The sequence below is a fragment of the Arvicola amphibius genome, chromosome 5 (genome assembly GCF_903992535.2).
Source record: "Arvicola amphibius chromosome 5, mArvAmp1.2, whole genome shotgun sequence".
Taxonomy (NCBI): domain Eukaryota; kingdom Metazoa; phylum Chordata; class Mammalia; order Rodentia; family Cricetidae; genus Arvicola; species Arvicola amphibius.
The window spans coordinates 61,917,045-61,933,646 of record NC_052051.1 but is presented as its reverse complement, the minus strand read 5'-3'; the positions used below and the strand labels follow the sequence as shown (position 1 = coordinate 61,933,646).

Here is a 16,602-nt window from a genome sequence, read left to right as displayed (position 1 = left end):
GTTTCTGGTACAGTGTTCTGTGAACCAAAACTGAATTTTCATGATGAACATTTTGACTGGGTAGGGCATTAGTCTGGACATTATCAGACAGTGGTGGGTTCAGAGAGTAGCTTCGAGCTTTTTCTTAAATAGAAGGGGAGCATTGCAGTCAAATGAGGTGCCTCCTCAGGGCGACAATGTCTGTCAGCATCTCAGGGCTTTCATCAAAGCATGCCGGGGACTCTACGTGGTTCTTCTGAGCAGAGTCACTTGCTGTCTATGTTCCCCAGAACACTTAGGGAAAACGTGCTAAAATGCAGCAACCCCTCTGACAGAGGCAAGCAGGGCATCCCAACTCCACCACCACCACCACCACCACCACCACCACCACCGCACGCACGCACGCATACACGCACGCAAAGAGAGGCTGTGAGGACAGAGTTGGAGAGAGAGAACCTGCCCCCCAACCCACTGACGTGTTTGGGGTAGACGTCAGAAGCACTGTCACTTCTGAGTCTGCAACAATGTCTAACGTGCCCTGATGGGACTCAGATAATGCGGAGGTGTTGTAGTGATGGCAGAATTGTGGCAGGTGGTCATGTGTGTCCATCTCTGCATCCTGCTGTGGAATAGGAAGCTAATGAGTTGCTCTGAATACAAGGTGAACTGTTTTCTCTCCTGTGTCAGTGTATGTACAAATCTGTGTCTGGATAGAAAGTGAACATAAGGAAAGAGGAAAAATGATGGTGCACCCTCATGGGGTGATCCGTGTGTGACACCTGAGTCTGAAGGACAAAGGGGAGGAAGTGACTGTCTTGTTTGGTAGTGACCTGTGTCAGTGCCCATGAGCAACCAAAGGTGAGAGCAAGACACACATCTCACAGGGAGTTGAGAACCTAAATAGAGACCCAGTTCTGCCAGTGGATGAGGTCATTCAGTCTTCGCAGACCTCTGAAGAATGAGACTATTGGAAATGTTAACCTGCCCTATCTCTCTAGTTCTAAACCCAATAGCTCAGTAGGAAATCCACAGCCTGCCTCTATTGGTTGTATAATTCTCTACATACCCTCATATTACAGTGTAAATTCCATGTTGAATGAAGTAAAGGTATATTATGTAGGGCACCCATCTGGTTTTATCAGTATTTTGACAGCTGTAGATATAGGTGTTATGTCTGGGGTAAGAGTCGACTGCGCTACTTTCTTTGATTACCAGTTTTGTTCCAAAATATGTGTGTTTGGAATTATCAGATAGTCCCTTGAGAGATTACTGCCATTGTTGCCTTTCTCCACTTACACACTTCTAGTCTTTTAATAACTAGGGGCCAAATTCCCTGGCCAGTAGTTTTAATTTGCATTAAAAACAGATTTGTTATTTACAGAAGCACACAGAATTTATGAGAATTGGAGCAGCAGCTCCAGCTTGGATCTCACCTAACCGTAGCCATGGAATCAATTAACAGTTCATCTGTGAAATGTGATAAAATCTTATGAGATACATATTGCCCAATAACCGAGAAGGAGATGAAAGTATGCTCTGTAATAGTCGCAGGGCTTCGGGGTTTTACAATCGCCACCGAATAGAGTCCCATTAGAAACTCAGTATTCAGGATGGCCACAAAAAAAACACCATGCCCGAACAGATGATAGAGCATTGAGTAATAAACCTGGCTGGCCATTCCTGCTTTGATTAGTTTCCAACACCCTTGAAAGGGGGCTGTTTAAGAGTTCTTGCTCTTGGCAAATGAGCCTGTGAAGCTTGGGGTGGGTGAGGGCAAGGAGGGGGAGACTGAGTTCAGAGCTATAAATTGCTGCAAACCTAGTGCCTCCATGAAGGGCTGCTTGGGAGGCCCAGTTAGGCTAGTGGGCAGGGTGCCTTCACGGGGCAGGACACAGCATTATCTAAGAGTCTACCTTAGAAAAACCAGAACACCTTTCTAGCCTGACTGGAGGGGTTTTTTTTTTTCTTATCTAACTCTTGCTAGACTCACAATTATGTCTGGTTTTGTATGTCGACGGTTTATATTCTTGTATCATGGTCAAGGTTTAAAATGAAGCTCTTTTAAAGACCATATAGCGTAAATTTCTTAATTCTACCCTTGAGCAAATGAGAGTGATATGCCAAGTGATGGAGCCAAGACCCAGAGCATGCCAGAGGACAGAGGACAGAAGCGTCCCAATTTCCCAGGTTTCCAATTAGCCATCTGACTGACTGTTACTGGAGCAGTCAATGTGTCCTACTCTGACATGTAGTCACTGAGCAGAGTGAAGGTCAGAAAACTGGCGTGAACTTCAGATGAGGGACAGACTTAAGTTATGTAACCCCTGGAACTGTGCTGTTCCTCAGTTCACTCAGATAAGATGTACTTAGTAGTTTCCTAATCATGGTGACTACCGGCAGGTCTCCATAGGCTTCCTGGGGTTTGGGGTACCCTCCAGTAACTAGGGACCCTGACTCCTGTCTTCGGGAATGGTCATGTGGGAAACTTCCCAGTGTCCCTTCTCATCAACCTGATGGGTTTTGGCTTTGATAGTTCCTGACCCCCTCCATGTTCTTCCCTACCTTCTGCAGTTTTGAAGCAACAGTGGACTATTTTGGAATGAAGCCAAAGACTGGAGAGAAGGAGATCACCCCCAGCTATGTGTTTATGGTGTGGTTTGAGTTCTGCAGCGACTTCAAGACAATTTGGAAACGTGAGAGTAAGAACATATCGAAGGAAAGGTAAGGTCGGGTGAGGTGTGAATGCCCCCCAAGCAGTCCGCCTTTTCAAGCCTTCTAAAGCTCGCCTGTTTGGCATGTGTCAGTGTTCTTTCTTTTGCATCAAGTCAACATCCAAGAATTCTTGCCTCGGGGTTCCCAGAGAAATTCAGGGAAAGCTTGCTGCCCCCATGGGCAAGATACACTCACATGATCTGATAAGCCCCGTTCTCTTAACCCCTTCCAATTACTAGCGAGTAAATGAGAGGCGAGTTGTGCTAATGTGCAACAGATTGCTTCTCTGTGTATTTTCATGTCAGCCCAAGCTAAATGAGGCAGCTTTGCTGTGGCAGACAGTACAGACAAATAAAAGTGAATGCGTTTCCCATTAATATACTGCATTTGCATCAAAGGGAAATCTCCCCAGCTCAGGCCACACTTCACACAGTGTTGAAGCCCCACGCTGGATTTACAGCGTCACTTCTGACTCCCCGTATCCTGCTGAGGACATCAAACTGTGTGCCGCTTGGCCTCCTTGCAGCCTCTTGATTTTATTAGTTGGGAGTGAAAGAAAAAAAAAAATCAGCTCTGAACATAGGCACTGTGTGTGTTTGCTTGGGGGTGGGAAGGAGGGAGAGAGAGAGAGAGAGAGAGAGAGAGAGAGAGAGAGAGAGAGAGAGAGAGAGAGAGAGAGAGAGAGAGAGAGACTGAGACTTTAGCACTGTTTATCAGAAAGGTCCATACCTATAATCCTAGTCTGTGAGACCAAAGCAAGAGGATTGCCAGTTCTGAGGGCAACCTGGGTTGCTATGGCGATGCCATCTGAGAAAGAAATACTAAGTGTGAAAAAGCTGAGAACTCACGGTGAAGATAAAGTGAGGCAGGACCCAGACCCACAGCACAGCAAGGTCGCATTGTTGATGCATAACAGCACTTCACCGTGAGTGCAGAGGACTCTGGATGGCACCAACACAAAGACACAGTCATTTTCAGTGCTGCCCTGGACAGGTACTCCAGCTAGATCATCATGCCACGTACTCACTGAGCATACGAGGACGTCTTAAATATGAACAATTAGGGATCAAGAATTTAAAAACTTAAGAGACAATTTTGAGAAAGTAGCTTGTTGGTCATATTATGAAAAGGAAATCCTGAAAAATGTCCCCAGATCTGCCTTCTCACTCCAGGTATTGTAACCTAAATTAACTTCCCGGGAACAGTCTTGTTGAGACTAGAAGAGTGCAGTTCCTCTTCCTGATCTGATGGTGACTTCTGCTTCATTGCTGGGTTACTCCAACTCTGCAGCCCTACCAGACTGCCGAGCCCCTGGCAGGGAGTTCCGAACATGCAGCCTTTGCTTAGAAATTTCCTACTCGGATTTCGAGTGAACTTCTTTATGAATTATCTCCGAAGCCTTAAAATTGTCCAAAAGCAAACAAACAAAAGCCCAGAAGGGTAACTAATTGGTTTTTGTTTTAACAGATCCATAGAAATCTTGCACACCCTGCCCCCACACTCACAGAAACCAGGCAAGACTATCTGTGGTTCTGCTGTGGTGGTGTCCGGTCATCCTTCTGAGGGACTTTTTCTCTGGTTCCCAGCATGGGCATTGGCAGCATTGTTTCCTGGGTACAGCTGGGGAATTGCTTGCTTCACACTCTGTAAACCAGCACCTCCCCGGGGTCATGACTTCTCAGGAGACTCCCCTGATCTTTTAGCAGTTTCCGGGGTCCCTGCATTGCAGCTATGCTCTGAAGAGATGGATCGCCAGCGAAGTGTCCGCCTAAAGCACCTCTGAACTTGAAGGATGGTTCAGGAAAGATTTTTGGAAGCTTAGAAAACTCTACCATTAAAACCATTGTAGCCTGTCCATTCAGGGAATTAAATTGATTATTCAGGATTTTCTTATGAAGGCTCTTTAAAACAAATTTTTTTCTCTATGATAAGGAGTTTAGCTTTAATGCTCTTAAACGACATATTCATTAGTATAAAATAAGCTGATTGACTTGTTATAATGAAATCAGAAGTAATTTGATTGCTTTGTTGACACTTATTTAATGATATTTGATATTATATTTTTGATTATAGTTTTCCCAGAAACAAGTTAAATCTCGGTAACACTAAATGCCACGAGGCAATATAACATCACTCACAAGAATTGTTCAAAGGCACTCTTAAAAAACAAACTCCATAGCCAAATGAAAGTTTGATATCTTGTAACTATTGAGGGAAGAATTGTGGTTTAGGAATCTCATCACAAGAAATTGAGATCACTTGATTTTTAAGTGTGTTTGAAGGCCAACTGAAACACAAGAACTTACTGGAAAAGATTAATCAATAATAATATTTTCAAAGAGAAAGATCCAAAAGTAAATGTCGTTTAGACCCTGCTTCCACATGAAATGAGTGTCACCGGAGATTAATTTTAGGTAACAGAATATTTACGTATTTTTCTGCTTAGTGTGGTTTTCATGAATATGCATTAAGCTAATACAACATTGAGACCCATGTGCCTTCATAGCAAGCTAGCAACTCCCCCTTGTAAAGCTAGAGCACTCTCTAAATGTTGTATTAAAACGTCCAATGTTGCTATGTCATTAAACTAGTAAACCCTGTGGTTAAGAGTGGAGAGGGAGGATTCCCTGTGGATATGGTTTATCCTCATATTAACTGTGTCATTAGAAAAGCAATTTACTACATGGTAGTATATCAATGTCTTTATTTTTCCTTTGACATTTAAGCCAGTGTTAGGCAAAAGAACACGTTTCCATGTCTAAGCACAAGTCCAGAAGGTTCGTTCTCTATCATTGTGTGGCCCCCAATGGTGATGCTTATCCTACAGTGAAGGCTACTGATGCCTACTTCTGTTCCTTCGAACTACAGACAGTGCTCAGTAGTACGAAAGGGACCTCTAGATAGAGGTTGGACCTCAAAATCTTTCCCCTTCACTTCGCCATTAATTCACAAAGATTCGCCTGCCTCTGCCGGGTGCTGGGGTTAAAGGCATGTGCCACCACCACCTGGCTGTATCTGCATCTCTTAACATCTGAACACTTCCTGGATTCTTCATACACACCTTTTTCCATCCATAAAATCCAAATATTATCCAATCACACACGTAACAACTGCAAAAACCTAACATTTTGACTGTTACTTCTATATCCCGTTCTCCACTCATTTTCTGTATTTTTGTTTGTTTTTCTGTCCCATGAATCCTTGCTTCTAAAATATTTCACCAGCTATGATATCTTCAGACATTTCCCACGTATGCCCACACATGCACACAAGCCACACAGTGAGCTGTGAATTAGGAAAAGGTGAAGATGTCCCAGGGGAGCCAGGACTCCAGGAATGAAGTCCCTGTAAATGCTTCAACCTGAGCCAAGGCAAACTTTAAAAGTGCCACTTTAAAAACCCATGATGGTGAAAAATACAGTCCTATATTTGCTTTCATATGTTCTCAGTTTATAAGAAGACTCACTTAGAGCTGTCCTTCTTTCCTGTAAAAGAAACTGACATCAGTTCATACATGGCTTTCTCATGTGCTTCTTTCCATTTGGATATATATTATGCATGAGATTGTTCTTTGGGACTGGAGCGATGACTCAGTTCTTGTTCCCAGTACCCACAAAGTATCTTACAACCTCCTGTGATCCCAGTTCCTACTTCTAACGTCAGTAGGCACCATGTTTATTGGTGCACACATAGAGATGAAAACTCATACCTGTCAAATAAAAATAAATCAGTCTACTTTCCAATTCAGTCAAAAAAATAAAATAAAATAAAAACCCACGGTGGGACAGGGAGGAGTGAACACGAAGTTTTATAAACTTTACAGGCAATGCAAATGTCAGATTTCATTCTGTGCGTAGCTATAATTTACATCATGGGAGAACAGGGAGTTACTTATTTTGCTTTCTTAGTTCCAGCTGAAGACCAAGAGGATTTTGTTTTGCATATATACCTTGAAGCTATTGTGATTAATTATGCAGCTACCACAGCTCTGACAGCAGATAGACCCAGGCTGGGTTAGGAGATGTCAAGGCTGTTCTCAGAGCTCTCTATTGGTTATGCTGCTACAGGACCAAGGACTTAACAAGCTCATCCCTCCACCCACTTAAGTCCACTGATTGCAGTACAGTGCTGCAAGAATCCGTATTTTTACACGGTCGAGTTTTCCCTGCAAAAAGCTCAGTTAACCTATTTATTTATTTATTTATTTACTTACTTACTTACTTACTTACTTATTTATTTATTTTTGCTCCTTTCTGACATACATACATACATAACCATTCCGGTGACTTGTAAGATGTCAACTTTCTTCTCCCTAGCTGTCCACTATATAGGGTTATGTTTACCTGGCCACTAAAATGCTTCAGGATTTGAAGGAATCCCTTTAAAATGCAAATAATCAACCCCTAGTTATTTGACAATGCTTTAAATTTCCCTGTCATAGTTGAAAACAGTTATGTAAGCCCACAAACAATAAGAGCCTTCCTGGACCTAATTAAAGCACAGGATTGTCATAAACACAGAAAGTAAAATCTCCTTACCTTACCTGCAATAAACTTAAATCTACTCCTGCAAAATTAAAACTATGTCCTTCAGGTTCAGTAGATGGCTCATCCATTAAAGGCTAAGCCTCACATCTGAAAGGCTGTGTTTGCCATGAGTAAGGACTAGACTAAAATCATGATGAGGGTAATAAGACTGTGGATTTCTGAGAGAGAGAGAGAGAGAGAGAGAGAGAGAGAGAGAGAGAGAGAGAGAGAGAGGAAGTGTTGGTGTGTGGGTGGATGGGTGTGTGCATGACTGTGTGTACAGTGCCCATGGAGCCAGAAGAGGGCATTGGATCCCCTGGAACTGGAGTTACAGGGGTTTACGAACATCCCATGTGGGAGGTGGGAACTGAACTTGTGACCTCCAGAAAAACAGCAAGTGTTCTTAACTGCTGAGCCATCATTGATTTTTTTTAAGAACATCTTCTGGCCTTTTTTCACCTGGGTACCATTAGATCATTTCTTCTACTTTCCAGCTTTGAGAGTTCACTATTCATTTCTTTCCCAGTGTCACCTTCTACATCTCAGTAAGGATAAAGTTCTCACTCCCATAACAAAAACAAAAATAACTGTTCCTTAAAGACAACAATGTATTTTTCCCCTTGCACAGCAATGTGGATGTAAAGAGTTTTACGGTTGGGGACCTGGTTTCCTTCCTTTTGTAACTGTCATTCTTTTATTCTTTTTTTTTTTGGTTTTTTTTTTTTTTTTTTGGTTTTTCGAGACAGGGTTTCACTGTAGTTTTAGAGCCTGTCCTGGAACTAGCTCTTGTAGACCAGGCTGGCCTCGAACTCACAGAGATCCGCCTGCCTCTGCCTCCCAAGTGCTGGGATTAAAGGCGTGCGCCACCACCGCCCGGCTCGTAGCTGTCATTCTTAAGAGGTGGTCCTTATTCCCAAAACTGACAATGACTCATATCGTGCCCACCTTCACCACTTTCTTTACTGCCCATAGGTAGGGGAGGATGTGCCTTGTAATGTCTGTTGTATGAGATGGACGGTGCATGTATCTGTTTTATTCTTAGCCCATTAGGTGGAACTGAGTCTCGTGGACAAATACAAGGCAGACCAAGAAATGGAGGCTCAGCTGGGAGTCTTGTACCCAGCTAAAGCCCCATGGGTTCTGTTACTAGAGGAGTCGGGAAAATTGTATGATGATGCAGTTGGCAGACTTGGTCACATTTCCCACTCGTAGAATCCATGATTAACTTCACCATTGCTGCTTTTTGACAATAGCACTTTCTCTCTCTCTCTCTCTCTCTCTCTCTCTCTCTCTCTCTCTCTCTCTCTCTCTCTCACACACACACACACACACACACACACACACACACACACACACACACACACGACCTGTACTGAATCCATGATTAACTTCACCATTGCTGCTTTTTGACAATAGCACTTTCTCTCTCTCTCTCTCTCTCTCTCTCTCTCTCTCTCTCTCTCTCTCTCTCTCTCTCTCCCCCTCTCCTTCTCCCCCCATCTGTCTGTCTGTGTGTATGTATGTGTGTGTGTCTATCAGTCTCACACACACGTATGCTCACATACTCACATACACACACCCATGCACACATACACACACATGCATAGACACACACAGAGAGAGACCTCTCTGCCCTCATGGAACACTGGGTCTCTTTTTCCTCCTATCCTTAAGCATGAAGCCTTCACAAGTCTCAGGTGTCTGTGCCCCGCCCCCTTTGTGCATTCTCCCTCTGTGCTAGCCCCAGCTACATACAGGTTTGCCCTCCACCCAGCCTTGTCCTCCTGGGTCTTCCTGCAGAACAGGCATGCTTTCTAAGGCTGAGGCCCAAGTCTCCCATTGCTCAGTCAAGAGGCTGTCCATCCTTCCTCTGCAAGTCAGTCTGTCCCTTCTCAGCGGAGGCCCAGCCCCTCAGAGCTTCCTCAGTTTCTAGTCACGGCAGTGTCCTTGTCTTGACAACTGAGAACGAGCTGGAAACCTGGTTGATTGGCACTCTTCCAAGACAGCTTCTCTTTCTGATCCTTTCCGGTTTTGCCTCCTCGGTGGTTACTGGTCTTCACGTCAAATCCACAAAAGCTCTTCCCCAAATCAGAAACTCACCATCCCACTCCCAGCTGGTCTCCTGCCACAGGGTTGCTCTCTTCTCCCTGGCATCCTTAGCATTCCATTCAGTTAGCTTTCACCATAGTCTATTCCCCATTCCTGCTTAAATAATGGAAGGTTAACCGTAGCTGGTGCATTAACATCACAACCCTGCAAAAAAAGGGTTTGGTTTTGCTTTGTTATTAAAGAAACACAGGGTAGTAAATGATCCACCAACATCACAGTTTCTCTACTAACCAGTAGAATGAGGAATAAAACCATAGAACCTGACAGCCCCTTTTCCATAACCTCCCCGTTCTGCACCTACTCTAATGACCCCTAACGTTCTCTCACACTTAGGCTTTCTGGCTGACCAAAGCAGAGTCACCTTTCAAAACCATCTCTTTTAGAATTCCTCTGTGATTTTCCTAACTAGGTAGAATTGTATTTTCCTCTGGTCTATAATGGTGTGTCCTTCTTACTCTATTAGTCAGAGTTCTATAGCGAAGCAGAACTGATAGGGTACATGTTTGCATACACACATACACACATACACACATACACACATACACACATACATACATACATACATACATACATATAAATAGGATTATTAGAGTATCTTACGACCCTACTATTACCACAATGGCTGTCTCCCCATGGGAAGTCCCAATGTCCAGTAGTTGTTCAGTCCATGAGGCTGGGTGTCTCAAGTGGTCTTCAATACACACTGGAATTTTGAGGGATTCGGCTCTAATACCATTGCAAGAGTGAACTTGTTGATGAATGAGAAGGCAAAGAGCAAGAGCTTCCTTCTTCCTTTTCTTTTATATTGGCTGCCACGAGAAGGTATGGCCCAAACCTAAGGTATATCTTTATGCTTCAGAAGATCTGGATTTAGGGTGGGTCTTCCTACCTCAGATATTTTGATCAAAAGAAAAAAATTCCTCACAGCTGTACACAGCATCTTAGGTTTTGGTTAATTTCTTTCAAGCTGATGAACAAGAATAGTCATTACAGCATCCTTTAGCATTTAATCCATAGTAACTTGATATTTACCAGCTTATGTCCACCCCCCAACTTCCAGGACATAATCCTGTCCTCTATTGTGCCTTTGGTGGCAATTTCCTAGCACTGAGCCCAATATATGTTCATCTGCATGGGAAAGGCCTCATAGTATAGTCAAATGTCAGTAAGTGGGTATTAGAATTCCTTGTGATTGTGGAAGAAAAAAAATCATCTCAGAAAAATGTGAAATAAAGGGCTTTGGGAATATCACTAGTCTCCCAAAAAGACCTCATTCAGTAGAGTCAAAGCGGATACAAGTCAGCTGGGGATCAGTGGCTTACTAACTAGGGAGACCATTGGCATCACCAAAAAGCACTGTGGAAATATGAGCCTATTTACTGAATCAGGATCCAATGGAATGGGACCTAGAAGCCTGTGGTCTTAGGACCCATCCCAAAATGTGTCCTGTGCTTGACTAAGACTTGATAAATGCCTTGACTCCGCTGCCCTTAAATATAAGATGTAAACATTTGGGCAACAGCTCCCCAGTGGTTGTTACTTAGCCAAGTTTAGAAATGACTAGACTTAGGTCATTTTGAAGGTCTCTTCAAACTCTAAGTTCCCAAAATTTGGGATAAGAAACTGTATGTTGACAGAATGGGTGAATTCTGTTACTTATAAAAGGTGGGGGTAAGGACATCCAAAAAGGTCACATTGCAAATTGTGGGCTTGAAAGACTCAGCACATAGGGTAGAAGAATTATGTGACCCCTGGGATCAGGCCAATTAAATACTATCTTTTCCATTTGGTTAATCATGCCCATTTTCTCATGTATTTTCATATTCTCATGTTAGCTTGTAGCACATAAACACATACTATAATAATATCTATTATGGCAGTAACTTAAACACATGCTTTCAAAATAACCATTATGTCTCAGGTTATGATATCCAAGTCATGAGACTATTCTTGAAGAATTTATTGTAGTGATTTCAGACTGTTCCCGTCATGAAGTTTTCTCCAGCCTCTGTTTAGCTGTCTTTCCTGCAAAGTGCTGAGGGTTTCACTATGCCGTCAACTTGAGCACTTAGTGATTTATTTTTCATTCATTTGGTACTAAGCATTCTATTTCTTTAATAAATTGTATGCCCAAGAACATTAATGCAAAAGCCTATATATAATTTTTATATTCTCTATAGTACCTATTTCCTTATGTACAGCAAGTACTCAGTTAATGCTGAATACATACACAGTTACTGTGTTTTATTTGGTCCTGTCAAACTGATTATAAGATTTTATGTCTATGGCTGGTAAGTGAGACATCTTAGTTATTTTGATACTGGTGGTAGAATACCTCAAATAAATCCCATATAGGTCATTTTTTCCCAACAGTATACAATCTTAATAAATGTGTAAACAGAACAGACAGGATGAGAAAGACAAAGAACAACTGCCAGGGTAAAAGAATTCTCGACTCTATTCTTGACTGCATTACTTTCAATTTGTTTTGAAAAAATAAAGAAGTGAAAATCCTTGGGATCCATTGCTATTCCAAGCCTCCAACTCCTTTGGCGCTCAAAGCGAGACTTCAGAGAATGTCTGTCCACACTGTTTCTCTAGCTTGGCAGAGACGGGTGGAAACACAAAGTAAGTCTTCGTTCAGCCAGGATATCTCTGAAGTACTTATGTGCGGGACTCCTGAGAGCTCCGGCCTTAGGCAGGTATACAACAGGGGGCTACCCAGGCAGTATGATTTGAGGGGTGCCAGGAAGGCTCCCTGCTCCAGACAGTCTCGTCACTCTCTTTTGTTGTTGTTGCAGCCACTGCAGAAACAGTCTGTGTCAATTCTAGTCTTTGGTGAGACTCAGTAGGTGGTAGAGGTTTCAAAAGCAAAAGGTGGGGGAGTCAGTATCTGCAAGCATAAACCTGTCTTCGGTATCAGCATCCGGATTGCCTTCCAGAGGCTGCCTGCCCTTTCCAGGGGATCTGTAGACTTAGGACACAGCCTCCTTCATTCCCAAGCTGCCTCCCGAATGCCTCTCCCAGGAGAGGAAGGGCGGCGCTGGTATCTTTCACTCTGCACCTACATCTCTGGGTTGGCTGAAGTGTTATGTCTACCAAGTGCAGAGTGATTGGCTTTAACGGATCATGCCTTCCAGGGTAGGTCTAGCCCCACGCCACTTCCAGTCCCCTGTGGCCTGGACAAGAAGCTCGGCCAACGGAAGCGGCCTTTGTTCTGCAATTAATCACTCCAAGTCAAAATGTGTTTAGGTACTAGAAGTGATAACCCTCGAGAGCTACGAAGTGGCTGATTTGTGTAGCTGTTGAAATTCAGGCCGCGTGAGGACATCCTCGGTTGAAAGTAGATATCTTACTCGGGCTCAGAGTAGGGGACCTGTCACATTTCAGGAAGTTGAAATCATAGGCTAATTCATCACGGGATAACTCTTAAAGGAGACATCCTGATATGTAAGTAGTTAAGTGTCCTAAGCCCTAGGATCTACATTGAATTCCTGCTGCTCTTGTTTGGTGACAGCTTGTGAGATGGACTTAGGGCCGTGAGAGTGGAGAGCAGAGGGTGGTGGTCAGGGTCAAGGGTCAGACTCCAAGGAAAGAACGGAGCTAGGAGAGCGTGTGTTTCTAAGTATGCTGCCCCACTGGCCTGCCTGTGATGAATGAATTGGAGTCACTCATTGGTTCTCATTCTCTGTGGCCTTTTCCTCTATTTTTACCTTCTTTCCCTTTGGGAATAACACAAAAACTAACCAGAGATGTCCTCATTAACTGAAGTTTCTTTTCTGCTGAGGAATTAACACTCTGAGTCTTTTTGTTTCTTTGTTGTTTTATTTTTAACCATCAGTGCAAAGTGACCTTAGTTATTTCCTTGACTTTCATGACTATTAATCATGTGCTATGGTTCTACCATTAAGAATTCAGAAGTGCCTAGAGAATGCATTCTGTCAAGAAAGATAAAATGATAGTGGTTCCCGTAGCCCCTGTTGGTCTCGGGGAGTAGTGGAAGGCCACTTATTTAGACTTGTGCCTGGACACTAGCTCAGTTGCTTTGAACCATGAAGAAACAACTTGATTCAGCAAACTGAAGACAGTACTTTGTGGATACATGAGGGGTATCTTGAGACATGATCCGACTCCGCAGGGCCAGGTCAACAGAGCTGTCCAACAGCCAGAGAGAAGTATCCAGGTACTGAAAGAGGGATACGGCACCAAGGGGAACCCCAGAATATTCTCAAAATCCACTGAAACAGCCTCCATAATGACAATTCCATCCACATCAAAGTGCTGTGCCCGGTCTTCTCTCTCTGAAGTGGCATCATATGGTTCACATTCAATGTCTACATTTAAACAGTTTACCCCGGTGGCTCTAGTGTGAAACCAAGGTTGTGAGCACTTCCCTGGGCAGGAGCATCAGACACACATCCTTTCTCTCATGTGTGCTTTCCCACAGTGCACACTGGCAGCCATTTCAGTTTGCTAGAGCCTGTCGTTTCTCCTGGGGGAGCTTATGTATTGCAGTGAGAAAGAAGAAAAGCTAGTAGGATTTCCAGAAGTTTTGCTCAAGCATTTATGGACCAAAGTTATAGTTTTTTCTCTCTCTAACATACTTATGTTGGAATGCTTTCTCCTGTATTTAAAATTACATCTGGAGGGGTCAGCATATAATCCGTAAAGTAAAAATCTAGGTACTTTTAACTACCAGCAGTCATGAACAACTATGTGTGATAGTCTAGTGTAAATGTTTAGACCAGAAACAAAAATAGAACCCACATTTCAGCCAGAAACAGAAACAAGTTCCCAAACAATGGAGTCAAGGAGAAGACTGAGCATCTGTATGGCTAGAGATTGTCTAGCCAGCCTATTTTCTTTCATTACATGCAAAAAAGAAAAGACCATCTTTACCTCCTGCGTGGGATAAGGAAACACCTGACCTGGGACAAAGTTGTAACTCCTCTAGTCTCAGTTCCCTTGTGGGTGAAGTGCCCTGGATACCTTCAGGAATCGTGGCATGTATACGTGAAGTTGGCATGTATAAATATTTAGCACATTAGGAGGCCTACAGTACCCTTTCTCTTACATGTTTATAACTAGAACTAGATTTCTAAATGTGTGGGGGATCTTTTCCTCAAAAATCAGGGCAGCAAATAAGTTTGCTAATAAGTCTTTTACTAAACTTTTAAACGGATTAAGATGGGAAGATATCCATTCTTCAGACATGTGCGCTAAGAACTGACATGCAGACACAGGTAGATGTTGAAATAGGAAGGTTCCCTGGTATACAGAAGGCCTGTGATTTCCTCATGTGGTTCTAGTGTAAAGAGAAATAAGACCCCCAGTTCTGAGATGAAAAGCCCTAAGTACCTCAAGAGAGGCACAAAGTGCTATGTCCACTGAGAAAAGAGAAATTACTTCTGGGTAAGAGAGATGGAAAACGTTTTCATGACTTTTCCACTTGATCTAGGAGTATAAGAATGGAAGGAGTTTTTTAAATTATTTATTTTTATTTTATGTGCATCGGTGTTTTGCCTGCATGTATATCCATATGAAGGTGTCAAGTCCCCTGGGACTGGAGTTGTGAGCTGCCATGGGGTGCTGGGAATTGAACCCAGGTCCTCTGGAAGAGCAGTCAGTGCTCTTAATCTCTGAGCCATCTCTCCAGCCCTACAAGGAGTTTGAACACATGAGTAAGAGAGGAATAGTACCTGATATAGCTGGCATGTAGAGCCAATTGGTGGAGGTTTACATCAACAACATTACTTAGGTGTAGTAACATACCCACTTTTAACGGATATGGAAACTGAGGCCAGAGGGGTTAAGTACTTGTCTAAGAACATTTATCTCCACAGGTCTGGATCTAGAAAAGGTAACTGCAAATTAAATTTAGAACACAGGGAAGAAATTTGACTGCTAAGCAGAAACTTTTGAATCATGTACTACAGTTTAAAGACTGGTAAATCGGGATCAAATCTGATTTCCTTCCAGTGGTTGTGGATAAAGACTATTATTAGAGCATAGCATTGCCTGACCTACCTGCATATCCCATGTGTGTTATTATTATACTACAATGACAGAGTTCAGTATTTAGAACACAACATACAACCTGAAATATTTACTCTCTGTCCCTTGATGGAAAATATTTGCTGACCTCTGCTCTAGCTGATGGGATCGTTTGAAGGAGCTGGAGAAAGAAAGCCATATTCTTAGAGTCATGCATCTCTACTTGGGGACACCTTAATCTGTAGAATGGCTTCAAAGGAGCTAGGCTATTTTAACATGACCTCAGTTGCCTAGGCTTTCATTCCTTCTCATCTAGTCCCCCGCACTAGCCTTCCTCCAAGTCTCCTGGCCAAAACTTTAGGATTTTTAAGAGTCCAGGCTAGTCACAAAAGTAGGTAAAATGCGCTAAGTGTGAGAAAACCAAAGAGTACACGGAAGTTGGCAGAGAGCACCGGTCAGTTGCTAGCTTCTGGCTGAGAATGTGATGAGGGTGATGGGAAGAGCCCCAAACTGAGCTGGTCCTGCTGTACCTGATGTTCCCTGCGCAGTGCTGGCCCTCTCCAAGTCTGTGGAATTTATTGCTGAGGGTAGACAGTGACTAGTAAGAATTTCCCAGTTTGCTTTATACAGGATCCGTCTCGAGCCCATGGATGTAATAGCCACCCATGGTTTAAGGAACTCTTGCCTGTTGTCCCCATCGCTCTTCTTTTTATCATTTATTTTCAATTTGCATGTCATGTGTGCTTTCTGGGAGTGTGCACATACATGCATGGGTGAGTGTGTGCACATGTGAACGTGGAAGCCATGTGTCTGTGTCAAGTGTGCTTTCCCAGTGGTTCATTCTCCATCTTAGCTTTAAAGACAGGGTCGTTCACATACCAGTTGGCTAGACTGACCATTGAGATCCAGGGATCCTCCTGCCTCTGTCCCCAACCCATCGTTACAGCTATAGGCGTGTGCCACCACCACTGGCTTTTGTGTGCGTGCTCGGGATTCAAATTTAGATAACCATGACTGGAGGCACCTTACCATTTGTGCAATCTCCAAAGACCTCCATCACCATTCTCGATACCTGAATTCTTTTAAAGACTGATTGTAGTAAGTTATTATCTATTAGTCAGTTACTATATGTCCAGTACAGTGCAAATACTGAGGACAGAGGTAATATGGAACTGTGTCCCCACTCGGGAGTAACTCCAATCTGCTGTAATAGGGAGGTAGTTAAAAATGATCACAACACAGTAAGATATGTGAGCCTTAGAACTGGTCATCAGAAAAGAGC

General features: G+C 43.2%; 1 protein-coding gene across 3 annotated transcripts in view; it reads left to right on the top strand.

Annotated features, from left to right (window-relative positions):
• The window catches only part of Fmn1 (formin 1), a 330,990-nt gene that overhangs the window by 307,740 nt on the left and 6,648 nt on the right, over nt 1–16,602 (top strand). For all 3 annotated transcript variants that reach the window (XM_038330188.1, XM_038330186.1, XM_038330189.1), the window contains one exon: nt 2,551–2,700. In XM_038330188.1, the coding sequence (XP_038186116.1) occupies nt 2,551–2,700 (150 nt within the window). The remainder of the gene's footprint in view (nt 1–2,550; nt 2,701–16,602) is intronic.